This window comes from Neovison vison, chromosome 2 (assembly GCF_020171115.1).
Source record: "Neovison vison isolate M4711 chromosome 2, ASM_NN_V1, whole genome shotgun sequence".
NCBI lineage: Eukaryota > Metazoa > Chordata > Mammalia > Carnivora > Mustelidae > Neogale > Neogale vison.
This window is the reverse complement of record NC_058092.1, coordinates 79,503,406-79,530,674: the sequence shown is the minus strand read 5'-3', so window position 1 is coordinate 79,530,674 and position 27,269 is coordinate 79,503,406. Positions and strand designations below refer to the sequence as shown.

General features: G+C 33.3%; 1 protein-coding gene across 4 annotated transcripts in view; it reads right to left on the bottom strand.

Moving 5' to 3' along the window:
- Window positions 1–502: 502 nt before the first annotated feature.
- MTF2 (metal response element binding transcription factor 2) overlaps window positions 503–27,269 on the bottom strand; it is a 60,730-nt gene continuing 33,963 nt past the window's right edge. For 2 of the 4 annotated variants that reach the window (XM_044238694.1, XM_044238697.1), the window contains exons 3-15: window positions 27,164–27,245; window positions 22,244–22,339; window positions 21,906–22,006; window positions 21,367–21,515; window positions 18,955–19,050; window positions 17,967–18,035; window positions 16,788–16,911; window positions 10,495–10,562; window positions 8,802–8,972; window positions 4,919–5,024; window positions 4,746–4,798; window positions 4,530–4,634; window positions 503–2,939 (exon numbers count right to left, since the gene is read on the bottom strand). In XM_044238694.1, coding sequence (XP_044094629.1) covers window positions 2,582–2,939; window positions 4,530–4,634; window positions 4,746–4,798; window positions 4,919–5,024; window positions 8,802–8,972; window positions 10,495–10,562; window positions 16,788–16,911; window positions 17,967–18,035; window positions 18,955–19,050; window positions 21,367–21,515; window positions 21,906–22,006; window positions 22,244–22,339; window positions 27,164–27,245 — 1,578 coding nt within the window. In that variant the 3' untranslated portion in view covers window positions 503–2,581. Of the gene's footprint in view, window positions 2,940–3,117; window positions 3,190–4,529; window positions 4,666–4,745; window positions 4,799–4,918; window positions 5,025–8,801; window positions 8,973–10,494; window positions 10,563–16,787; window positions 16,912–17,966; window positions 18,036–18,954; window positions 19,051–21,366; window positions 21,516–21,905; window positions 22,007–22,243; window positions 22,340–27,163; window positions 27,246–27,269 lie in introns of those variants that run through there. The other 2 variants (XM_044238695.1, XM_044238696.1) reach the window with 2 other exon arrangements.

Sequence of the window (27,269 nt, the reverse complement as noted above, 5' to 3'; positions counted from 1 at the left end):
TAACATTTATTATCAGGATATTTATAAAAATGTATTTGTTTTGAATAAAAATGTAGTTAAGAAGAGTAAGGCATACTATTTTTACATCTTCTCCTTCTATAGTCTAGGGGGCAAAGCTCTTAAGGAAAAAAACCCAAAATCCTTTGATGTGAACCTGACACCTTCTATATAAGCAAAAAGGAAAAAACATAGTTGAAAAGTCCGAATTTTTTTGAATTTGGGGGACAAGGTAGATAGAGGGAGATATACTGTCTTCCAAGTAGGAAGTGTACAAGCTGACTAAACATTATTTTTTAGAGGATCATTTTAGATGAACATATAATAACTATTAAGATTATTTGAGGGACAAGTGGAAAATGAGAGCCAAGTTTTATAAAGATTAATTCAAGTGAACATATTTACAATGGAATTGGAAAATCCTTAGCTCCTTGGCTAAATTAAAGCAGTCATTTACTGCATCAGTGTGTATTTTCAAGCAAATACAGAAGCAAAACTCATTAGCTCTTTAAAAAATACACACATTTAATGTTGGTCTGTTTTAATTCTAAGTAAAGCAATTCCAAAAATACAAACTGAACATCAGAGCCATGTGGAACCACCATGATAAAATAAAACAGACATTCACAATAATTACGTCTAAAGACAGTTCAGCTTAATAAATCATCTTCCAGGTATACTAAAGAAAGAATTACTAAAATACTGCTGGTGTTCAGTTAGAATTAAAGGACTTTGGGGAAAATGAAATAATATGATACAGGTGGAGTGAATAAGGTTACACGGGATTTACATTTTCCATTACCCCTAGATATAAACAAACATTCAAAATCAACACAAACTCTGTGTGTTATTCAAAATATTGCAGCTGCAGGAAAGGCAACATTAAATTAATAGCTAGGGGAAAATCAAGTTTTGGTGGAGGTAAACAGAAGTGACAGTTTTTAATTTGCACTTTTGTAAAGCTCATTTATACCTGGCCAACCAGGAACCAAATGCAGGACAACGAAGTTCTCTGCTTCTTTTGGCTATAATGTGACAAGGAAAGGTCATCTTTTGAAGATGTTTAAAGAAATAAAGCAACTTTCTTTATAAACAGTCAAATAATCAATCAATGGAATAAATAAGTACTAACCCACATTTTTACCGCTCTGTAACCACTACACTTTACATATTTTTCATTTTGGCGGCAAATTCCCCAATTTTTAGGCAAAATCCACCAATCACTTTTAAGAGTAAAATGAATAGCCACCAAAATAAGAATATTCTTCTGTTTACTCTTTGGCTAAAAAAGAAAACAAACAAACAAAACAAAACAAAAAGAAACAGAAGACAACTCTAACACTGGTGATAAAAGAAACTGGTTTTTTACATGTAAAATAAAGTTATCAATTTAAATCTTGGTACATTTTATAAAAACAAGAGGTAATGTTGTAATAAAACAGTAGTAGCCTTGTCAGGCACCATACTGTTTGTTAACCCTGTGCAATAAAATACTTTGTTCATACTACACTTATTCAACATGACTAACAGTTACTACAGACATTTCAGGAATCTTCACGGGACTCCTATAGACTTACTGTTAAAACTGAGAGACATTTACAATCAAATGTGCCATGAAAACTTGAAAACGTTACTTCTAGTAGGAGATAATGTTCATATTATTTGAATTGGTTTTAGGTACTGAACAGCTGAGTTACAAGGACTGAAAGTGAAAAGCATTCTAAAAGCCCATGAACACTGTTGTTCACACCCTTCTTCAGAACACACTAAACTTTAAACTTGTCTGACACATTTCTCTTCATACATAGCAAGCAACAGCACCCAATAAAAGCCTGAGAAGAAATGCTGCTGTGTAAATACTGCAACTATTCCTGAAAAAAGAATTATGGGATATATACTCCAAAGCTGCCCATTCCCATAATTTGTATTGCATAGGTCACATAATCACACACATATATATACACACCTGTGTATATATATGCACATGCAAAGAATATATTAAGACGACAATGAAGTCTAGTCACAGAGCAATTTACAGGCTCAATATATTTTTTACACTTTGCTTGAAAGAAAATTTCAATATTTTACAGTCTTTTAGTAGGCATTATATACACTGCACTTTATGAAATCTGAAAGGTATTGAAATAAATTTTTTCCAACATTTTGGCAACAAAACAGACAACGTTTCTCCAAATACTTGTGCTATATCTATCTACATGATCTGTTTGATCTGATAACCACTAATCACAAAAACTGACTCAATGGAATAATTAGAAAAATTATCTAACACCATGCATGGATCTGAATCATTTTTAATATCCTATCCTAGAAACATTCTACAAATCTTAAGATTTAAAAAATTAAGTCTCTGTTCTGATTTTTAAAAGATATCTTTTTATGACAATATCCATAACATTGACAGGTACATGTTAAGGCTAGTATCATCTCCTTTTGTGAATTTTTTTTTTGATTTTTTTTTTTTTTTTAAGAAAGATAGTAAAAGCCAGACTCCTTTATCCTTTAGGGCTTTGAACTGTACCTACAGAAAATGAGAGTGCAGTGAACATAATGTTCAGTCCTACAGTCAGGATGCAGTTGCTCCTTCCCATTCCACAAGATACTGCACCTTTCCATCAAGTGTCACCCGACGAGCCAATACTCGGTATTTTTCACCACATGCTATTCTACCTGCAGCACCAAAATAACTGGTAATGGAGTTTTTTAGATGATTGAGTTGCAACTCCTGATCTGCTAAGTTATTCAAAATCTCTGTGTTGAGTTCATCAAATTGGTAATCTTCTTTGCCTTCATCATCTTTTACAATTTCTGAGTTCTGAGTCTGGAGTGCTCTTCTTGGAAGACGACCCCTTCTCCTCCGTAAATGTGGTATTGCAGCAGGCCAAGATCTTCCTGTACGAGTTCTTTTTCTGGAGTCAGATAATCTATGGAACAAGAAAGGTCATTAACTGTCTACTGAGTTTATAAAGCTTATCTTGCCCAAACAATATATTCTCAGATTTTTTTTCTATCACTCTACTGTAAGTATATACCCTTGCTGACATAAAAATCAGCCAAACCAAAACAATACATGCTATTTTTATAAATGGATTATCACTCGCCTTCGTTAGATTCCATCACCTTCTTGGGGCTGACCTTTGAAGAGCTTTTCTTCCTTAACAATGTACTATTAAGCTTAAAAGAATCAGAGGAAGTTTTTAATTACGAGGCCAATAAGACATATTCTTACCAAGAAGAGGCCTATTCATATTAGTCAGATATCGTCAACAGTCTTATCATTAAAAAGAAGACAGTTCATTCATTCATTCAATGCAGTAAATACTTAATAAGCACCTACTTTATATACAACATTGTTCCATGTGCTTAAAAAGATGGTAGAACTAGAATAAATGTTCTCTTATTACCAGTTCTAGGGCTAGTGAAGTAATGTAATGAACTGGAATAAACATAAACTAGAAATCAGGGTACCCTGAATCTAGCTCTATGATATTGGCCAAATTCAAATCTCATATCCTCTGTCTTCTCTTCTGTGAAGAGGTCAAGTGAAGGGGTAGAACTAGATCATCTCTGAGGTCCTTTTTGGCTCAGAAATTCAATGATTTTATAACCTTATAACAAGGGGAGAATATAGCCTAATAGCTAAATTCAAATTTACATTTAATTTGAATAGCTAAATTGAATAGCTAAATTCAAATTTTACAATCACACTGCTCAACTCAACGTCCCAGCTCTCTTATGCTTGTTAATAATCATGCTAATCTGGGCTTGTTTCTTAAAACTCTCTCAAGTTCTAGTTTCTTCATCTTTAAAATGGGAGTAACAGGACCTACAACCCAAAAGATTGTTTTAAGAATTAAATAAGACAATGTATAAAGGAAGATTAGCGAAATGCTTGGGTAAGAGGCCAAAACCGTTCACATTATTCTACACAATTCATTAAAAAATAAGTTACATTTTAAGCTCTTTAATACTCTGACTTTTGTACAATTTACATGAGCATTTTTTAAATTGTGGACAAAAATTAAACTAAGGGAAGTATAAAAACTTGCAAGCTGATAGTTCTGACCTCAAGTAAACTATCTTCTCATAACTGACATATCTTTAGTAGACGTATCCTTCTAAAAAATCAGGTTAACTAAAACATTTGAGAAGTCTGCTACTGATAGAAATCCTGAGTTTAAGATCTTTTTAGTAACAAAAAGATTTGCATGTCTGATTCAGATATTTAAAAAAAATAAAGTCTTCCTAAAGCAAGGCATACCTAAATATTATAAGTATAAAAAGGTCTCAGGGAAAAGAATATAACCTATAAACACCATTATACCTCTTTTCTGTATATACAGCAAAATGACCTGCTAAATATTAACAACCTAAGGAATCTACATATAGATTGCCTCTTAAACACTCAAAGGCATAATTGTATCACTTTCAAATGCTAAGAATGTATTTAATCATTACAAAGAAAAAATTATCTAGAAGAAAATTAGTAAGGAATAAGAATATAAAATATCTACCCATAATGCCTGGAAATGCTAGACGAGGTAGTTTCTTTTGCACTGGAAGCACCCGTGAAATCCACATCTGAGGTATTAGATGTATGTGCAGTTCCCTCAGTTCTCCTGAGACAAAAAAATTTAAATGGTATAACGACTATATTACATAACAATAGAAATACTCATTTTCCCCCAAAAGAAAATTCCTAGGATAGGAAAAAATAACTTTCTATTTACCCTATAGAAGAAGGTAAATCCAAGGTAGGATTCTCTGAAATTGATTCCTTATCCTGGAAAATAAAAAATAACATTTAAAGCATGATTCTGAAGAAATTGGAAAAGATACTCATTTTTCAGTTAATTTCACGCGTCTTTCCTCTCTGAGAACATATATTAACACATCCTCTTACCAAAGGTGGCTCAGCAGTTTTCTGAATCATTTTTCTTGTATATGGACCAGGTGGACGACCTACAGATTTTTTCTTTCCTTTTTTTTCTATGCCATTGCTTACTTCCCTGAAACATAAAACCATTATGTATTTAATCTCTGCATAAAGAAAATAAAAAGACAATGTATAATATACACCCTACTTACATAATAATTAGGTTATACTTATTTTTTTATATAAATGGTAATATAAAAAATTAAAGTTGAATCTACAAGTTTAGTCAAGTGCATAGATAATACATTTCAATTTAAATATACATTTCTTAAGAAATATTTACGTATGAGAGGTTTAAGAAAAAGTGTTCTCTTTACTACAATTCTGAAAAATATATAGCATCTTAAAGTTAAAAAGCAAAAACAAAAGCAGACTACTATACTGGATGGAAGATTTCTTAGTTTAGGTTGTTACTATGTGGGTATTTGGGAGATCTTTCAAGAATTTATTACTAAAAGTGATTACAAATTTAATAGTTACCCATGTGGAGCCAGGAAGTGTCTATATTAAAATATTTTAGTTAAAAACACAGGTTGCCTTTAGAAATGAGTATCTATCTATCTCCTTGAATGATGTTTATCAGAAAGAGAATGAAGCCCAGGGTGGCAGAGTATAGAGGAAGGAATTCATCATTATCAGGCAGGGAGTCATTCAAAAGACACAATCAAAAAGCTCTAGAAAACCATTTTTGAGACATGAAAGTAAATGTCGACCATTAGGAAGGGGGAAAAAGCAATAGCCAAGGACATCTCTAATTAACAGAAGGGAAAAAAAGAAAGGACAAATATCAACATACAGAACATCTACTTCATTTATTCAACAAACATTATCTACCATAGGAAAGGGGTATCAGATAATAGGAATACAAAGATCTTCCCCGTGCTAAGGGGTTCACAGTATAGTTAGAAGTGACAAAGGTGTATACAAGCAGGCTAATAATTCAGTGCTGTAAGAAAGTCACCCAGGAAAATTTAATTAAAAAACATGGAAAAGGAGGAATACTACTATATAATAGGGTAGAAAGAGGTAAATGGAGAATATTAGAAAACAACTACTCAGACACCAAACTAAAGTTGGGAAAGTACAAGGAAGGAGAAAGTTGCAGAACTAGAGGAAAAAAGCTTAACTAGAACTATAATCAAAACTCTCAAGGATAAGGTAGATGGGGTATACATTTTTTTTTTTGAAAGATAATCAACATTTATAGAGGACTCTTGGACTAAAGAAAGTACTCTCAGATTAAAAGTACCAATGCATATATAGGACCCAGAAGGAATAAACAATGCCTTTAACGAAAGCTGAACCATTTCCTGGTGGCATCAAATGAAAACCTGATAGCTAACATAGATGGAGTATCTTATTAATATGACAGGAATGAGAAAATTTGTGTAAACCTTTTTTCTAATTCATAAAATGGGCAAGTGATAGCAAAGGGTTAATGATAAAATCTGAAAGTGCCAAGAAGAAGTATGCTTTCCTTTAGGGAAAAAAAACTTGAAAGCAGTATCTACTTTATTACAAACTCAAATGGATATGAAACACTGTAATTTACCTTTTCTTACTCTCCAAGATGACTATCTCATACCTTTTATTTGCTCCTTAAATTTCCCTCTCTGCACAATCCTCTCAACCATTCTTTACACCTCAGTATTTCTTTGAGAAAATAGAAGCTACTAAGCAATAACTTCAGTCATCTTCTAAATCTCTAACAGAACTAGCATCTGTAGCCATTTTCACCCAATTTCAACAAAAGGGTCTAAGTCCTATCAAAAAGTCCTATCAAAAACACATTTATGTTCTAAATCCCTTCCCTTTTAGTTTCTCAAGGACTTTATGATATCTTCAATTACCTTCCCTCTCTCTTCTCCACTGGATCATTCCTACCAGTATATAAAGATAGCTTCCAATTAATTTTCCATCTATTAAAAAGCCATCACTTGAGTACTTCCTTCCCCTCTTCAGCTTCCATTTGTCTACCTCTCTTCACAATAAAACTACTTTGGAGTGCTGCTGACACATGCCCTCCCTTTCTACTTTCTCCCTTCTCATTCAGATTTCTTAAAGGTTATTTTCTATTTTCCACTTTTCCTTTAGTATCATCATTATTTTGAATCTGCCTATGCCCCTTATTAGTAGAAAAAGCCCAGTTTTGACATGTTAATTGAGTAGTGCTGGATTCAATCATACCTTAACCCACTTCAATCTGACTTCTATTCTTTCCTCTCCAAAACAAAACAAAAACCCGTTTTTGTTAAGGTCACTAATAACAGGATACTATCTTTGGCAATAAACATTTTCCTCTCATCTTAAATCCACTTCTCAGCAGCATTCAATACTGTTTAATACATTCATCTTTCTTGAAACACTTCCCTTTCTCTTGGTTTTCAAGAACACCAAACTTTCTCGGCTTCCTCCTATCTCACTGATCATTCTTTTTAGTCTCTCTTGTTTATTTCACCTCTTCCAAATCTCCAAATGATAACAGGGCATTATTCGGGGCCACAATAACTCCCTCCCCATCCCAGCTATTGCTTCCTAGGTAATTTCATTCATTTTCATGGCCTTATAAATCAGCTTCCAAATTTGTTATCATGTGCCCTGACCTCTCCTGAACTCCTGACTTACAGACCCAGAAGTCTATATCTAACATCATCATCACTTAGATATCCCTTGTAAAAATCTCAAATTCAATTAGTATGAGACAGAAGAATGCTTCACTCACCTTGCCAAATCTGCTCTTGCAGGGCTTGATAACAGACATCACCACCCAACAGTTACTCAAGCCAGAAATCGGAGCATTATATAACTTCTTCACTCCTCCGTTTTTTTCATAAATTTAATTCATTAGTAAAGTCAACAAATTCTGCCTCCAACAGAGATCTTGAATCTATTTTCTCTCCATTTGACTGATAGCACTACTCAGACAATCTCTCACCTAGACAGCTGCAGCAGTCTTCGTTTCCTTTGCTTCTACTCTTACCTCTATACCTATCCATTCTCCAAAGAGCATATAAAGATGTCTTTTTAAAGGATAATTCAGTCTGCTTACATCTTTAAATAGCTCCTCATCATTAAAAACAATCCGAACTCCTTAGGAGACCTACAAGACTCTACAAGATCAAGCCCCACCCAAACTTTCCAACACCTGATGCTGCTCTCTAGCCCTCATTCATCCCCTACTAGTCTGTGAGTTCCTAAAACATGCCTCACAGCCTTCATACTTATTATTTCCACCACCTGCAGTACTCGTCCCTTTGTTCTGCACATTGTTTGTCTCATTCTTTGAATTTCAGCTTAAGTATCATCTTAAATAGGCCCTCCTTAAGCTTCCTTCTTTAAAAGTAGACTACTTTACCTATATCCATCCCAGAACAATCTAAACCCATATGCTATGTCCAAGATGGCCTAACATGACCTGTAATTGTTTTATTTGTTTATCACCTTTCCTTCCCACTATACTATTAATACCATCAGGGCAAAAAGAAAGTCTGTCTTGTTATTATATCCCCAGCACTTACATAATAAGATGCTTGATAAATGGAATGAATGGATGGGTGGATGGATGGATGGATGAATGAGAAATGAACAAACAAATAAATAGGCCAGTACTTAAACTGTCTGCTAACAAAATCAACAGGACTTATTCCTGGAAAGCCTAAGATCTAAAATAGATAAATAAACATCTAAATTAAATTAACTCTTTGTACCTTGTCTAAGCAAGAAATTATAAACAGGAAAACAAATCAAGGTAACTACCACTTGTACTTTCAAATATACTAATGAGACTAAATAACACATTTTTAGTTACAAATAAGCTAAAGAGAAAAACTAAGCCACAGATCACTTTTACCTTGAATCAGATATAGGTTTGGATGCCTTTCTGCCTTTAATTTTAAATTCATGGGATGTTCCTTCAGGTTCTTTCTCTGCTTTGAAAGCCACATTTGGTGGCACAGGAGGAACACGAATTCGCAACCCAAACAAATGCTTCTTCTTCTTTATTTCTTTCCCAGACATAAACCTAAATTTTTAAAAAAATTAACTAAAAATTTAAAAACTGAACACATATACATGGCAGACCCTAACTCATAACTTTCAGATGTAAAGCCTTTATACATGAAAGTCCACCCAATACTACAAAAACTCATTCTTTCTCTTTGCTTTCCTTTCCTTGATTCTTATCTGCTCCAGAGCCACTCCACAGTAGGATATAATGGAGGAGTAAGGAGGGAGGGAAAGAACCAGAAGAGAAGAGCACATGTCCACTTCTAACTTTTTAAAGGAAGAAGAGTAAAGCATGGTCTTTTTTAGTCCTAAAATGTGCTTTTCTGTATTTCAGTGTCATCTGTTTAAAAGATTTCAAGAAAGGTTTAGGAAAAGAAGAATTCTATTTCAGAGTGGATCTGTGAGGGGAGAAACCTGGTCAGAAAGTAACAGCTGTTAGCAGTGGAAAAGGGGACCCAGTATGAGAGGTCCAAAAAATAAAAGGAGTCTCCAGTATGTCAGTTCCAGAATGGGAAATAACATGGAGCAGAGAAAAGTTATTTCCGTCTGGGTTTAGGTCTCTGAAAAATGTGTTTCATAACTGTTTCCCAAAGACCTCAGGCTCCTTACTCCAAAACACCTCACCTACCTTAGTTCTACCAGGCCCTGCCTAACCTGAGGAACCACACACCAAATTGCTTGGAATATTCTTCCACTGTTATGCAGATTTGAGAAATGGGAGCTAATATTCCTATCATAATAGGAATAGATGTATTTCTGGTACCCTAAACTGGATTATAGAATTCACATCCCATAAAGTACTTTTTACCAGTACAGTAACTGCTCAGGCACTTTATGGCTTTTTTAACTGGCCTAAGTATCTAGCTAGGCACTAGTATTATAACATTTTTAAGGAGGGAATGCTGTCCAGTTCAAAAGAAGCAACTTGTTAGAAACAAAAATTTTATAAAATAACTCAATGGTTGGTTACAGCCAGCATGAACACTTAAAAAATTTTTTTCTATTGCAATTTTTAAGTGTTTTTTTAAAATGTAGACTTTTTTTAAAAAAGGAAAGCCCATACAAGAATATATCAAACAATAACCAATTATCAAAAATTTAGTACTAATACTACTTTTCTGTAACTGTTGACAATAACTAATCTTAAAATCTTAGAAGATCTCATAATCATTTTAAAACCAATATGCTCTACAGTATTTTCCACTATCGTTTAACATTTTCCCACCAGCTAAGATTTTATTTTCAGGAGACTGCATTATAAAAACAAGTCATTACTGAATATGTTTTTCAACTGAATAGGGCAAATTCCTAAGATATTGGTATGTCTGCCTCTCAATAACCATTCCCAGAGGATTGCTTTTCCCTTCTCCAACCCTTGAGAATCAATGTTTACTCGGACTAAAAAACAGGACATTAAAAAGTTTAAAATGGTTTGTACTAGTTCTAAATACCAATCCCACAAACCTTAAACAATGCCATTATTCCTTATACTTACTAAATGTCTCCCTCATAGGGATACACAAAATAAATCAACTTACATGGTCTTGTAATCATTTAATGCCTCCAGAACATGCTCATATCTTTCAGATTTTGGTGTGTCTGCCAGCTGTGAAGTATCAAGAAACAATTTAACGCACTAGAATTTCATCAATTAGTAATATACAGGTGCTAGACAGAGGCAATGTGATGCAGAAGAGAAGTGTACTGACTAGTATACTGTCAGAAGATCTAAATTCTAATTCCAGGTTCTCACTGACTAGCTGCATGATCTAAGGCCATTTAACCTCTTAAGATTTGTTTCTTATCTATAAAAAGGGGAGTAAAAATCCTCCCCTAATTACTTCACTAGTAATTATGTGAATCAAATGATATGGCTGAAAGAACTGTAAACCGGAAGATGTTACAAGAATGGAATTTTCTTAGTTATTAAATTTAATTCTATAATCTGAGAAAATAATATATTAGAATGACTTTAATATTAACCATATATTGGATCTAATAGATATTATTAGGGAGGAATATAAAAAGTAATGAAAACATAAAATTTTATTTACCAATAATCTCCATAACTTTGAAAAATTCTGTGAAACTGGCGGGGAGGGGCTGTTTTCAGGAAAGTTACAGATATTAGCCAGCCCTAAAACTCAAAGTGTTTCAGTAATTTTTTATCATCAAAAATCATTTTAAAATCTATTCAATTCTAGAAAGTGTTTTTTGATTTCAAAAGGGCTTCTTCAAGAGTCATTTCTGCCTCTTCTTCTAAGTTTAAAGACTAGGGCCCAATAGCAAAAAAAATTCTAAATTCTTATAAAAGGACCATTCTCAGTTAAAATCACAAAAACTTAAAAAAATAAATAAATCCGGAATATCATAGCTGACTTCCAAGAGTACCACCAGTATGTTTTTTATCAATTTATCAAAACTCAGAATTGCTTCAAGAAGAGTAAACAAATCTGTCAGATAGAATGTTAAAGGTAGAAGAGATTTACAGAGTCATCTACTCCAACTCTCTTTATTTTATAGATTAGTTAACAGATATAAAGGTTAAATAAAATGCTCAAATTCAATGGCTGGTTAGTGAAAGAGCTAAAATTCTGAACCCAAGTGACAATAAGTCCATTCATTCAACATTCACTAATAGCCCATACTGTGCTAATGCACTGGGTGCTTTTAGAAAATAAGAAAAGAAATAGGACAGTCTGGTGCTCATGCCTCTATACCCTATTACTTCCTCCTACTGTAATTTCTGAAGTGTTCAATGAAAGAGAATTTCTATTAAAAAAGAAAATAACACAACAGACATTAAAGCCTGAAGGACACTTGCAGTGTCCATGTAATTCAAGGTTCCATCAACACTGCAGTCCCTTTTATAGTACTGATAGGTATTCAACCTTGGTTTAAATACTAGCAATGATGAAAGCTGATGAGGCACCCACTGAGGAAGCCCATTTCACAGGTGGACAAATTTTCCCTCCTGGAACTCTTCCAGTCCTCTCTTACAAGACAGATCTTCAAATATTTGATAGGAGCTATCATGTCTATGTATAAGATGCCTAAGTTTAAGAGTGGATTGAAAGTTTTTAGCAAACACATTGGCTAATTTCATCTATTCCTCATCCCCACCTCCTCACCTGAACTCTAAAATCTTATCAGATAAACTGATGAAATCAAGTATTCGCTATCATACACTGCTTCTTCTGAACTGGCTGGATGTGTATTTAAGCCTAAGAGCAGAACTTATTTGTAACTATTGTTAATTTGTTTTGTTTACAGGTCAGTGTTTGAGATAATCTTTTCTCTTGATTCTGTCATCCTTCTTAAAATTAGAGGTAGACACAAAGACAGAATCCTGTGGCTCTCCATTAGAATCTCCCTCAAGAGTATTTCCAAGCCATTGAATGCTTCTGTTTCTATTAGTCAACTGGTTACATGTCCATTTTTTACTTTTAATTTTAACCAGTTCAAATTTTAGTATTTAATATGGAATTCAGTTACACTATGTTTATACTATACCTATAGTATTTGACTTACCAGTGTGGCTAACCATATAAGGGGGGGGGATTTAATATGATTTATTCTAATAAAAGTGTTTTTCCTTATAGCTTTTTAAATCTTCACAAACCACACATCTGAAAAATGTACTCTACAATCTTGCTGAAAATCAACAAAACTATTTCTCAAATCTATTCCTCTTTTACTTTTTGAAAAGCACAATGAACTCTCTATTTCTTTGGCTACTTGCTCTCTATGGTTTCTCAGATATTTTATCTGTAAGTTCCTTCAGCACTCCAAAACTACTTTTCATAGAACTATATATATTTCAGCTTGCATTATGGGGCCAAGGGATCCCTTTCTGCATTTTGAAGACCCAAAGTACAGACATTATAGTTTAAGTCAAATAATCTGTATTAAAACAGCACCATATTCTAAGTCTACCATCTGATCATGAGGTTTATAATACTGCTAACATAATATCCATTTTCGTTTCTCCCACCACAGACACTAATCTCACATTATGCTTTGACTCTCAGGGTTGTAAATTTCTGTATAGATATAAATGCTATTAGGTATAGTTATAGCTCTTCCTTTCAATAAAATATACCTTTGAATTACCAATATTGAATTCCATGCTGCCTAGGCTTAAGTATGCAAAACAGGGTTAAGTAATTTGTTTGCCAACCTATACAGCTGTATAATAATACAAAACACTCAAAGCCTCAAGTATTGTTGTTAATCATATTTCTTATAATTTTCATTTTAAAATATTATACCACCTCTATTATACATTTTTTTTTCTCTAGCCAAAACATCGTACCTGCTATAGTATTTCATTTATGAAATAAATAAAAAAGTTTATGACTTTCTCCCTACATCCTTCAAAAGGTAGCACTCAATATACTACTCTGCTATGAATCTTTGGGGGCTGAAATTTAAGATTACCATTAACAGAAAAGTAGGCTGCCCTTATAAAACTAGGATTTCAGATCACATTAGAAATTAAGGACAAATAATAATAATTATATTCTGAAATATGAATATTTCTTTTTAACTCTCAAAACTAACCTGGTACAACAGTTATTTCCTCATTCTAAATAAAAACCCTTAAGCAACCTTTATTTGGATCTCAAATATTGCATTATATATTTTTACAATCTCAAAAAAAAAATTACAAAACAACAGTTTCTCAAATTGCTCATTCAGTCTATATAAGGCACAAAGTCTCAAAGATGTAAAAGAAAGAAAACAAAAATCACATAAGAAAACAGGATATAGAACTATCATTATGTTCCAGTATGTTCTAAAAGTTTCAACTGCTCTTCACAATCCTGAAATAACCAACTAAGAAAAGAAATACACATAAATGGTAAATTTGCCTTCAAATATTTTTGAAACTTCTTGTTATAAAAGAAGTCATAGCATTTCCTTTATATTAAAAAAAAAAAAGCATAAAACACTAAAAGGATACCACTGGTTCAATTAAGATTGCTCTAAGTAATTAGAAATTGAAGTAAGTATTTACAGGACTTCCAAAATAATATAGAAATACTATTAAATTTTGGCCAGTGTTATCACATATTAAGTCCTAATTCAGCTCAGAAAATAAATGTAAGTACCTCCCTGTGACTAATGTGTCCATATATATTCCTAAACAAAAAGCCATAAAACTCTCAATCAACTTCTCAAGTCATCACAAGATTTTTTTTTCCTTTACCCACATGGAGGAAAAAAACTCCACATTTAAGAGAGAGTTAAATCACAACCATTTTTTGTTTGTTTCATTCTGAGAAGAACCTTCTAGACCAAGTGCCTATGTCATATAATCGTTTGTATTTATAGTAAGAACCAGTGTTCAAATGACAATACACTTAACATGCAGTATTTCCCATATTTTTTAAGTAATTCAACCTATCTTATAAAAAGATTTTTTAACACAAAAATATTTATAAACAAAAAGAAAGTTTCATAAAACTAAATCTGGATTAGTGACAAAACTCAATTTGCAATTCAATTTCAGTTAACCAAAGATACACTACTTTAATGATCTGGAATAATCCATTATTTGTATTATTTTTGTTTCTATTATCACAAACATTTAAAACTAAACTAAGTTACATTAGTTAATTAGTTACATATAAATGTTGAGGCAGGCATAAATTTTATGGTCTCTATTATTAAAATCGTACTCTCAAAATCAATCATGACATTATAAAGATTTAAAAGATTAATACAGAGAGTTAAAAGCTGAACTTCCATCTCTAAATATTTGAGGATGGAACGACGAATCTAAGTCTGAATATTTTGGTTTGTTTTTTTTTAATGCAGGGAAAAAGCAATGGGAAATGATTAGAAAGTCACTTGTTCTGAAAATGGCTCCAAAAAATGGAAACACTCCCCAGAAAAGTAAACTTTTCCACTGTAAAGTTTTATTAGAGTATAATGTTCTTAATTTTTAAATTTAAAAAATTTCCTTATTGGCAAAGAATAAGAAATTGAATTGAATGAATGTCTTATTTCTAAGACATCATCACATAAGCTTCAGAAAATGAAAACATGTATCTACTAATACTACTTATATGTATCAGAAGTACAGCTAGAACTAAAATACCTGAGATCCATAAACTGAATTAATTTCTTAGACTGTCTAGACTAATAGTCTAATTGTGATTTTTGTTTTCTATTTTCAGCATCTTAAATAAAACCTAAGTATCATTTTCCATTTTAATAAAAGAAAGCATTTGAAATAAAGTAAGAGTTTTTATATGTGTGCCCACTGTCTACACGAAGTAATTACTACAGAATTTAATCATGTGAAACATAAAATGTACTAAGAATAGAGATGTATCTGCATATGAAGTGCTGAAGGAACCATGGTTAGAAACAAAGCATTTTAAAAGAATTTATTAATGTATTAAATATTAAAGATGACTATAATGAACCTTATAGCCACTAGTGCCTTATACTTACTTTTTTCTTTTATTACTAATCATTATTATTACTATTACTATTATTACTAATCATTACTATTAAAATTTATCAACTCTGCAAGACACTGGTTTTCTCTCAAATTTCATCTGGAAAAAACATGTAACAGAAAAGAATGAAGAATGTTGTGTTCCAACTTCTAACACTCAAAACATCTTAGCTCAATTAATTTTAATAATATCTTTTACTTAAAAAAATCAAAGTATCCTGCAAGTGTTTATTTTATAATTTGCACAACTGACCTACCACAAACTAGCTTTTAAATGTGCATTATGTTCTCCCCGATGCCCCATAAAACCCCCAAAACAACTCAAAACACCCTGATATCCTATTTGACATGAGCCATTTATAAACTGCCCCATGTCTAAAAGCTACAAAAGTAAAAATTCTTCCTAAACTTCTTTAGTTTACACAACTTTTACCTCTTCCAAAAGTAATGTGACTAAAATTCACACATCTGATTCCACATATTATAAAACAAAATTTTTATTTAAGCTAAGAGTAGTTAGGGGTGCCAGGGTGGCTCAGCCCCTTAAGCATCTGACTCTTCAGGTTATGATCTCAGGTTTGTGAGACAGAGCCCCAGGGTCAGACTCCATGCTGGGTGTGGAGCATGCTTAAGATTCTCCCTCTCCCTTTGCCCCACCCCAGCACTCCCACCTTCTCTAAATGAAAAATAAAACATTAAGCTAAGAGTAGTTAATATCTAGATTTTAATAATTCAAAATAAATCCTTAAAATAGGTTAACCACTAAAGTTTCTTCTTTGTATCTTCTTTGTGCTTGTCCACTGTTTCAAAATCTTCTTCAAAGAACATGCATTAACTTTTACATTGCTTTTTTTTCTTAAAGACTCTGTAAACCAGCATGAGTGGTTAGACTTCCCAAATGAAAAGCAAAATGAGATGTCAGAATGAGGGGGATAATCTCCAGTTAGAATAGTTTTACTCCCTAACACATTACTCTAACACTATTACTGGGTGCCCCCCATTCCTGGAAGTCAAAGATTATATACAAGGGAGTACCAACAAGAGAGGAAGGAAGAGTGTTGGTTATATCTCCTAAATCTATAGAAACTTAGAAAAACAGGAGGAGGAAACATAAGTAAGATACACAATAATAAGAATTTCACTAAGGACCCTCCTATCTTTAACTACAATGATTCTCACTTCAGAAAATCAAATAATTTACTTCCTCCTACATTTTTCCGAGTCAATAGGCAATAAACAGGAGGAGAGGGCTGGCCCTGATAGATGTTTAACTTATACATTTATCTTAGTTGTTTTTAACAGAAACAAAACAAAAATTGACATCAAGTAGCTAATAAAGTTAGCTCTAAGACCACTTACCTCTCCAGGATGCAATCTATCCCAGTTTTCATTAATGTATGTCATAAGCTCAAGTTCAGAATCAAAGTATTTCTTCTTGTGAATAACACTTAGGTTGTAAAGGCATAGGTGTGCTATATCTACCCTGGAATCCAAAAATAATCACAATATACAAAAGCAATGTTTTTGGTTATTACGAAATCACATTTTAAAAAATAAAAACAGCAATTAAAAAATCCAAACTGAAGTATATAGGTAAGCAGAGGGTCAACAGCATAAGTTATAATCACAATGTAATAAATTACATATGAAAATAATTGGAAAACATTAACTAAATACTTGCTTATACTGAGTAGTAAACATAAAGGAATTTGAGTAATTTCTTAAGATGCATTCAAAGAGGAAGTAACTATATTAGAAAAAATAACTCATAATAAAAATATCTATATTTCACTTATATATATGCCATAGAACAGCTCATATCTTAACAGACTTAGTGAGTCATGAGTTAAATCTTATCTTTTCCTAAAATACATAAAACATTTAATAAAAATTTCTAAGTACTGGGGCACCTGGGTGGCTCAGTAGTTAAACATCTGCTTTCAGCTCAGGTCATGATCCCAGGGTCTTGGGAAGGAGCCTCATATCAGGCTCCCTGCTCAGCAGGGAGTCTGCTTCTTCCTCTCCCACTCCCCTTACTTATATTCCTTCTCTCGCTGTCTCTCTCCCTCTCTATCAAATAAATAAATAAAATTTAAAAAAAAAAACAAAATTAAAAAAAATTTCTAAGTACTTACTATAAGCATTTTATCAGAAATCTCCCAAAATTCATCACACTTCCCATACCCAAGAATTACACTAAAGCAGAAACCAGCATATTTCGTATAAGACCTCTCTCTTCTGCCGTATGCTATTCTGAAGGCCAAAAGAATTAAAAACATGAATAAGAATTTTGAAAATCTAAAAGGTATGTGAAACTACGTTCTATGCATTAGAAAATAAATGGCCTTATTATTTCAGCAATTAAACTAGATAATCTTTACTGAAATGACATCAGGTTTAAGGATAAGTAAAAGAAAGCCAAGCATAAAGAAAAGCAAATTTTTATTTAAACCAAATTAATGTATTCAGAAACATTTCATCCTGTAGGTTTAAGAATATGGCCCTTTATTGTTCCTTAACAGAAATGTCCATACTTACCACTGTAATGGTAGACGTTTGAGGTATTCTGGTCCAGAACTGCAGACAGAGCAAATAAATGTATAAAACCTAAGGAAAAAAGAAAAGTTGCACACTGAGTAATCAAAGCTATACATAAATTATTCAACAATTAAAGCTAATATTCAGCAAGTACATATCCTACAAAAGATAAGCGATACACAAAGCAAAATATAATCTGAATTATGACACTGTGATTTAAAGTTTTTCAGTTAACGACAAATAATGAAATAGTTCATATATGGGGGGGGGGCAAAAGCACTTTTTTTTTTTTTTTTACCCATTAGACATTCAGAGCTCACACACAGGTTCATACACAGGTATAGTTTACTAATGTCTCGTGTATACCATGAACTGTGATGGCAGCCCCCATATACAGTATTATACTCAATGCTTTAAACAATCTGGTAACATGAAAGAAAATAAGCTTCTCTTCCTAAATTCTGAAAGACAGTAAGCAGCATAAGCCAACATTTAAACCCAGGTTTTTTATGACAAGTTCAGTGCTATTTTATTTTTCTTCCTAGAGCTCTCTGCTATTCCAAATTCTCCCAATCCAGAAAGCAGATTAGGGTCTGCTTTTGTTAATTCTTTAGATTGAGGAGGGTGTACACTTTGTATCAAGGTTCTGTAGCCTTTTCCAATTTTCTGTCACAGGATCCCTTTGAGGTTTTTAAAAGGAAGGTACCAATGGGAATAGTTTAGAGTATTGTGGGGCAATAGGGGCAAAAACAATCACTGATCAAATACTTAAAACTGTTCTGGAATAACACCTAAAACCACAAAAATTATGTGTATTTTAAAACTATGCATAATTTAAGTCTATCATTTCAGTATTTTCCCTCTAAAGTGACTCCTTCACAAATTATTTGTAATTACATTTAGAAATCTGAAACTGTAAACATAACTACAGTATAAAAGCCAAAAAAAAAAAAAGTATCAATTGGTAAAGTTCAAGTGGCCTTCTTACCTATCTCCAAATAGCATTGGCTTTTGCAGGCATTGCACACAAGCCTCATGAAACCACTGCTTACATTTGCAGCATTGTAACATCTTTAAATACCAGCTATAAGAAAAAAAGTTAAGATTAAAATTACTACTTTTCCAGGTAAAGTTTTAAAAACAAAGCAAAACAAAATCTAGTGGCATTATACAAAATATAGTCATGATTAACCAGAACATTTCTGCTATATTTAACACAAAAATTTTTCTTTCCCAAAAGGCTACTGGTGATTCCACTCCTCCTTTCTAATCCACAAGAATTTATAAAGCCTGGTTCCTAGACTAGTGAAGAATCTGTGCCAAAGAACAAACCCAGGATATTTTTTTTCACACTGACTCTCCACATCTCCTAAGGGAGATTAGTTCAGAGGTTAATGACATGCACAGCTGTTTGCCCAATATACCCAATAGTCACAGGCAGCTCTGCATCGTCACAGTTTCCATTATTCCTTTCCAGTATAATGAAAAGCAATGTAAAATAACACCTTTATATATAAATTTGGTTAACATAATTATAAATCTAATCAAAGACTTTACCAGATATAAAGGCTTTGTGACAGGTTTCGTTATTTTTCAGATAGCTGAAGAAGCTAAAACTGAATCTCTATCTAGGGATATCCTCTCTTTCCAGCTGGACATGGTTTTGATGTAATGTCCTTACTGGCCACCCAAATAATGCCTTTTCTTCCAATAATTATTTTGCTCAAAAAGTCAGTCCCCATTTAACTATAAGCCACATACAGTCAAAGGAATGAAGACTGATATTAAGTAAGGTTATTATTCATTCATCAAAAGACTAAAAAAGCTAATTATGTTCCAGATAGGTAGCTAGGTCCTCTACTGAAGTCAGAGTGGCTAACAATATCAAACACAGTTCACATGGTCATGGGACTTCAAGAACAATGAATGATCCACTTCATAAGATGTCTATGATGGCTTCCACCTATATTGAATAATACTTTAAACCAAATGCTAGGTATAAATGAATAAAGGGAAAGATCGTTCTCTATGTTTATTCACTGTATCTCTATTTTATAAGTGATTAAAGAAACTAGGCAAATGTTTCTTAAATCTGCAGGTGACCAAAAACTAAGAATTGTTATAAAAAGGTTAAATCACAAATTAAAAATTCCATTAAGAATTAGAGATTAGGAAGAATGAAGAGCTAAAAACTCATTCATCTATACATTCATTTATTTATGTTTCATCAAGAACTTATGTCCCAGTCATGGTAAACTTTTACAGACATTTCCTGTAATGCATTTGAACAGATAATATGTTAATGATAATGACTGTCCCTTAATGACTTTTAATGACAATGACTAACCCAGGATTCTCCTCAACAGTACACTTGCTGGGGTGCCTGAGTAGCTCAGTTGGTTAAGCGTCTGATTTTGGCTCAGGTCATGATCTTGGGGTCCTTGGATTGAGCCTGGAGTCTGGCTCCCCAATCATTTGTCCCTCTCCTTTTGCCCCTCCCCCAGTTCATGCTCTCACTTTCTCTCTTTCAAATAAATAAAATCTTTAAAAAATAAATAAATAGCACTTGTCTTAAGAGAAGCAGAGTCTGAGAGGAAGGACACAAGAAACCAATAATTACAATTAAAGAGTGAAATATGATTCACTACCATTTTTTTAAATGTAGTACAAATACATGATGCACAACTTGGCTTAATATGAGCTTATACAAAAAAAAAAAAGAGAGAGAGGAATTAGAGGTATTAGTTGACCACCACAAACCTAAACTGAACAACAAAAAAAGTAAGAAGACAACCCAAAAGAAGTAGTAAACGGAATCTTCCCTTGTAATAACAGAAGCATAACGTTCTGAACTCTAATAGCTCAATTATATTCTGTGAGATTATTCTTGGAATTTTCTAACTTTCTAATAAGCATTTTCTAATTATAACAACGTATTTCAAGAGTAACTTTCAAAACCTGGAGAGCAACAAAGACAGAGGTGAGAAGTCATGTCACAAAGAATGTTTGATGATAATGGAGATTTTAACCTGGAAAAAAGACAGGGTTAGTATGAGCCATGGGAGGGAGAAATATGATTGCTGGATTCAAATACTGTTAAGAGTTACCTTATAAGAGAGCTAAGATATATCTGTTTAGTTCCAAAGAGCAGAACAAAGACCAGTGATCAGAAGTTAAAGGTAAATTTCTAAACATTCTTAGTTAGAACTCTTAATTCATTTATTTAGCTAACATCTAATAATACAGATGCTATGACCTCTAATTTTCTCCTTATTTTCTTTATTGACACTTTCATGCATTTACAATTCATTATCATTTCCACATCACAATCAATAACAAAAATAAAAAAGATAATATAAATAAAAATCACTTAAAGGGCATGAAATAACTATTTACTTACTCTCCAGGGCCTCCACAATAGCAATAACATTGCTGGACATTGGTTTTATGACCTGCATCCCATTCAAGGTCTGCCACACTATAGGGTAATGTCTGCTTCATGACTTGCAATGCTTTGGCATTTGGTCCTTTCTTAAGCGCACCACCCCTCTATATTAGAGGGAAAAAGTTATTTGAACGAATGAAGAATAAAATCTTAAATACAGTTCCTTAACATAAAATGCTTCTGAAACTTCTGAAGAAACTTCCATTCTAAATTTCTTACCATATCACAAACTGTTTGACTAATAATAATCTTTATTTATTTTGTTGTCTTTCAAATTATTGCCCCAATTCCAAGACCACTCACTATCAGAAAATAAGTGCAAGGATAGCTGCAAGTCACTTAAGCACCATTAGTCAAACAATAAGCCTCACCTCTTTCTACCCAGCATTGATTGCTCATTTCAGTCACATAAACTTTCAACGTACACAATCATTACGTTGAGAGTGCCTTACAAATTCCATTTAGGGCTTTAGCCCAAAACACTTAAAAGATACCTTTGTTGTTGTTGCAAAAACACACTGTCGACAGAGCCATTTTTCATCTGAATCAATCACACTGGAATCAATATGAGGTGTGTGACACAACTGATGATACCCTTAATATCAAAAAAAGCATAAAGCAAATTCTATTTTATTAATAAATACTGCAACACAATTTCAAGAAGGCATTTTTAGTACTCTTCTCCTACATTAATATATTTACAACTGATGAATAAATTTATGATAACAGCTTCAAGTTATTGATGTAAAATACTTTTAATCATTAATCTTCAACAGGAGCATTAAGTATGTAATAAAACTTTTCCACAAGATTAAAAGAAATCAATGTTTACCTTGGCCACACTTATCACATATAACCATTTCATTGGGAGCTTCTGAATACTCTTCTTGACATATTGTACAGACCATTTCCCCACTTCCAGTGGCTCCTAAAATATTTAAAATATACATTAAAAGACAGTCATAATAAAGAAGTATTTCATATAACAAAACTACTTTTTGACTCTGCGGGTAGCCTGTATTGGCAATGTTTATTCACTGTATCATAATGATTCCTTCTCAAGGCAAAGTACTATCCACAAAATGCTATCTCTATGCAACCTGTGTCCCTCCCACCTTTAACTTAACAAACCTAACTACCTACATTGATAATTTAACCTGCTTTTACAGCAGATGGCATAATTTAACCTGTTCTCAGGCAAGATCCTTTATTCACTTCTAACACTCATACTCCTCTGGGGGACAAGGAAATGTGATGTTTTGTAAACACTAGAATTACTCTCCAGAATATACATCTATCTACCTATATACATGTGTTCACTCACCCTACACTATCTACCATCATGAGACTAAAGAAAAAGGGCCAAGAACATATGTCAATGACTTCTTTCTTTCTGGATTCAGCACACTTCTCTATTTACTGACATGAAAGAAGCTGAACTCCAATTATTTAATCTCAAGCTTCAGAAATCTGGAAATATGGTGTCCAATAAAGTATCCTAACAAAATCTCAGGCAACAAAAGTGTTTTTTTTACCTTAATAGGTAAATCAATACTTAGTAATTAATAATAATACTTATTAATTTTAATAGGTAAAATAATTTTCTTAATAGGTAAATTAAAATTATATTTTTACCTTAATAGGTAAATTGTTTCTTCTTTAGGCATTTTTATTCTAGTAACAATTGTATTCCACAAAATTTAGAATATGATTTTAATACTCTAACATCATTATTTCCAATATTCTCTTCTCCTCAATTTCACAGCTAAACTACATGGTATATTCATATGACAATAATAATTAAAATGTACCATTCTGTGCTATTAGCCAAGTATCATTAAGCTCTTGACATATATTATTTTGTTTAGTTCTACAGGCATCTTATTATTAGACAGAGGAACTGTGGCTCAGAAATATAAAGTAATTAACCCAAGGATCCTCAGAAAGTATCAAGGCTAAGATCCAAATTCAGACATACCAGAGTCCATATTCTCTCCAATTTGAGATCCTTCCTTTCATCAATATTTTAGAAAATTTTTTTCTACCAAAAGTACTGCTCACACTGTATTTTCAAAATTATAATTTCCTTTTTTTAGTTTTATTTATTTATTTATTTGACAGAATATCACAAGTAGATAGAGCAGCAGGCAGAGAGAGGAGGAAGCAGGTTCCCCGCTGAGCAGAGAGCCTCATGTGAGGCTCACTCCCAGGACCCCGAGATCATGACCTGAGCTGAAGGCAGAGGCTTAACCCACTGAGCCACCCAGGCGCCCCCAAAATTATAATTTCTAACAGCTGTATAATATTCTATCCAGTAGAAATAACCAAATTTACTTTATTACACCTCTACTCTTATGTAAGTTACGAAATTTTTGGTTTGTTCACTTTTTTAAAAAATATTTATATATTTGTCAGAGAGAGAGAGAACACAAGCAGGCAGAGTGGCAGGCAGAGGAGGAGAGAGAAGCAGGCTCCCTGCCCAGTAAGGAGCCCAACGTGGGCAGGACTCAATCCCAGAACCCTGGGATCATGACCTGAGTCAAAAGCAGCAGCTTAACCAACTGAGCCACCCAGGCATCCCTGTTTGTTCACTTTTTGCATCCTTCCTTGTTTATTGTGATCTCTTGTCCTCTCTCCCTACCTCACCCAGTTTGTTTACTTCCTTGTACACTTGAAAGGAAACAGCCTCCATAGGTTCTGAGTTTATGGTTCTGGTCAGGAGAGCAACCTGACTGAGCCTGACACCTCTCACTTCAAAAAAGGACCAATGGCCCCAGGTTTTATCTTAATACACATCAAGTTTTTTGTTGTTGTTAAAATAAAACTACAGTAAATGTTTTCCACTAGCATTTTCACTTTTGAATTATTTGTTTTGGAATAAACTGCTAGAACTGACTCTGCAGTATCAATTAAAGAATATAAAACATTAATGCAACCATTAAATACCCAAAATAAAACTATTTTCACAGAAACCATATTAGGTGTTAAAATTTTAAATCCTCGGGGTGCCTGGGTGGCTGAGTGGGTTAAAGCCTCTGCCCTCAGCTCAGGTCATGATCTCAGGGTCCTGAGATCAAGCCCCGCATGGGGCTCTCTGCTCAGCAGGGAGCCTGCTTCCCTATCTCTCTCTCTGCCTGCCTCTCCATCTACTTGTGATTTCTGTCTGTCAAATAAATAAATAAAATCTTTTAAAAAAATTAAAAAATTTTAAAAAATTTTAAAAATTTTTTAAAAATTTTTAATCCTTTTATATGTATTTGTTTTAACCATAACTCTCTCTACATTTTTCCTTATTTACACTAACTTTTAAAAATAATCTTATTAGGACGCCTAGGTAGCTCAGTCAGTTAAGCGTCTGCCTTTGGCTCAGGTCATGAACTCATGTGGGTCAAGCCCACACTGGGCTCCTGCTCAGTGGAGAGCCTGCTTTTCCCTCTGCCTGCCACTTCCCCTTCTTTGTGCTCTCTCTCTGACAAATAAAATTTTTAAAAAATTATCTTATTAGATGGATGAAATTAGTCCGATTTATTAAGTCATTACAATATGTATCTATTATTAGCAGGCTTCTTATAGGAAGAAAATTACTAAAGCTACACTCCACACTGAAATCTGCCATAATGCAGTGTTCAGTTTCACCTCCTCATTCTAAAGCAACTCCAATTACATGTGCGCTATTTTCTGGGTACCAGAAAGAGTTAAACAGTGGCGCAGTCAGTTCAGTTTAGGACTATTGGTTTCAGCTCAGGTCATAATCTCAGGATAGTGGGACTGAGTTCTGCACAGGGCTCTCTGCTCAGTACAGACTCCACTTGAGCTTCTCTCTCGCTTTTCCTCTGCCCCTTTCCCCCATGCATGTGACTCTCTCTCTCAAATAAATAAATAAATCTTAAGGAAAAAAAGAGTTAAATAGCCAAGGAGCAATTCTTTTTTCTTTTCAGTTCTAGGACAATAAAAAACGACAGTGAGCAAAAACAGTCACAGACCTCTAAACTGAAATACTGGGTAGAACACACATTGGACACTACCCTTCACTTTCACAACTTTTAAAAAATTTATTTATTTATTTATTTATTTGAGAGAGAGAGAGAGAGAGAACGATAAAGTGAAAGAGAGCATGAGAGGGGAGAAGGTCAGAGGGAGAAGCAGACTCCCCTCGGGGCTGGGAGCCTGATGGGGGACTCGATCCCAGGACTCCGGGATCATGACCTGCGCCAAAGGCAGTTGCTTAACCAACTGAGCCACCCAAGTGCCCACACTTCCACAACTTTCCATACGTACTACAGACTTTCTTCTTCTTGTCTGAAAGGAAAGAATGGATAGAGGGAGGAGGGAGGGAAGGAAACAAATATATCTATAATCTGCAAGAACCCTGAAAAGTTGAGACTCATAACTAATAGGGGAACAGAAGCAGTGTAACATGTTTCAGTCCCACCACAAAGAAAGATCCATGTTTACAAACTAATAATAATTCATACATTAATTCGGTATGCAGGGTAACAAGATCTGCTCAATACAACTACTATTAGAGATCTCCTAATCTTTCTCCTATCCCTCTTCTCACTAACTCCTCAATTTCAGATTTAAAACATAATTTCAGAACTTTAAACTGATCAATCCCAAGAACTATAAGTTTCTCTTGAAAAACATATTATTAGAGTAAGAGCTATCAAGTTCCCCACTTAAGCCCCAATTACCAACTATGTACATGGTAATTAGATCATTCTAATATTCTTTAACCAAAACTTCCTTATTCTTTAAAAAATTTAAGAATGAAATCAAGAAACAAAAAAAATTTAAGAATGAAATAAAAAATTAAGAATGAAATCAAGAAACAGAACACAGTAGTAACCTACCATAGAGTTCCACTTGGGATTCAAATTAAAAACCCAATCACCAAATACTTTAGAAAGGTATCCACCCTTTAGAGAAAGAAAATTTGTATCTCCTTGATATGATATGAAACACAGGTCTTAGCACAGGCCTCTTAACTCAATTAAAAAAAATAATAATAAGTAGGGCTTTGGTGTGCAGCTAAAATACTCAAATTTTTAGTACTCGTAATAATAAATCACTTTTCACAAGAAAAATACCTGGGAACAACACCCTTATTTAGCAGATTCAAAGGGTATACAGTAATCACAGAAATTATTACAGTAATAAAAGAGAAAGCATTACAAAAAACATACCTATAACCAAACCAAGGCATACCTGTATTCACTTTTACTTGCACACAAATACAGCCTCATTTTCCCATCCAAATTTAAAACCCCTAATTAGATGGTCATTTCAAATCATTCTTATTAATGAATACTTCTAGTATCCTAAACCTGTTTAATATGTCCTAATATCCCCCAAATCATCTGGCAAATAGTATGTTCTCAATAAATACTAGCTCTCTACATTACTTTTACTAATATAAGCAAGTAACAGTTAAGTTGAAGCCCTAAGTGTTATAGTAGCTAAAGATTTTTCTTCAAAATTATTAGATGGGCCCTAAAAATAGTTCATAGATGTACACCACTGACACATCTGTTCCTTAGTCTACCTCTATTCTAACTAAGAAGAATTCCTGTTCTTCTAGGGTTTATAACAGATTATAACTCCTTGAGGACTATGAAGCACACATATCCTCAAAAGTGATTCTGAGTTACCTTAATATACTGTACTCAATAAAAAACACTAGAAAGTGACAGCCTAAAAAGAAAATCAAATTTTAGTGTAAATCATGTTCAAGAGAAATAGTAGCACCTGCCTGTTTGAATGTCCTTCCAGAGAACCCAGGATTTAGAACTGTCTTCAAATATGATGAAGCAGCTCTGTTTCAATATGTTTATCTGAAATATAGAGGAATATTTACG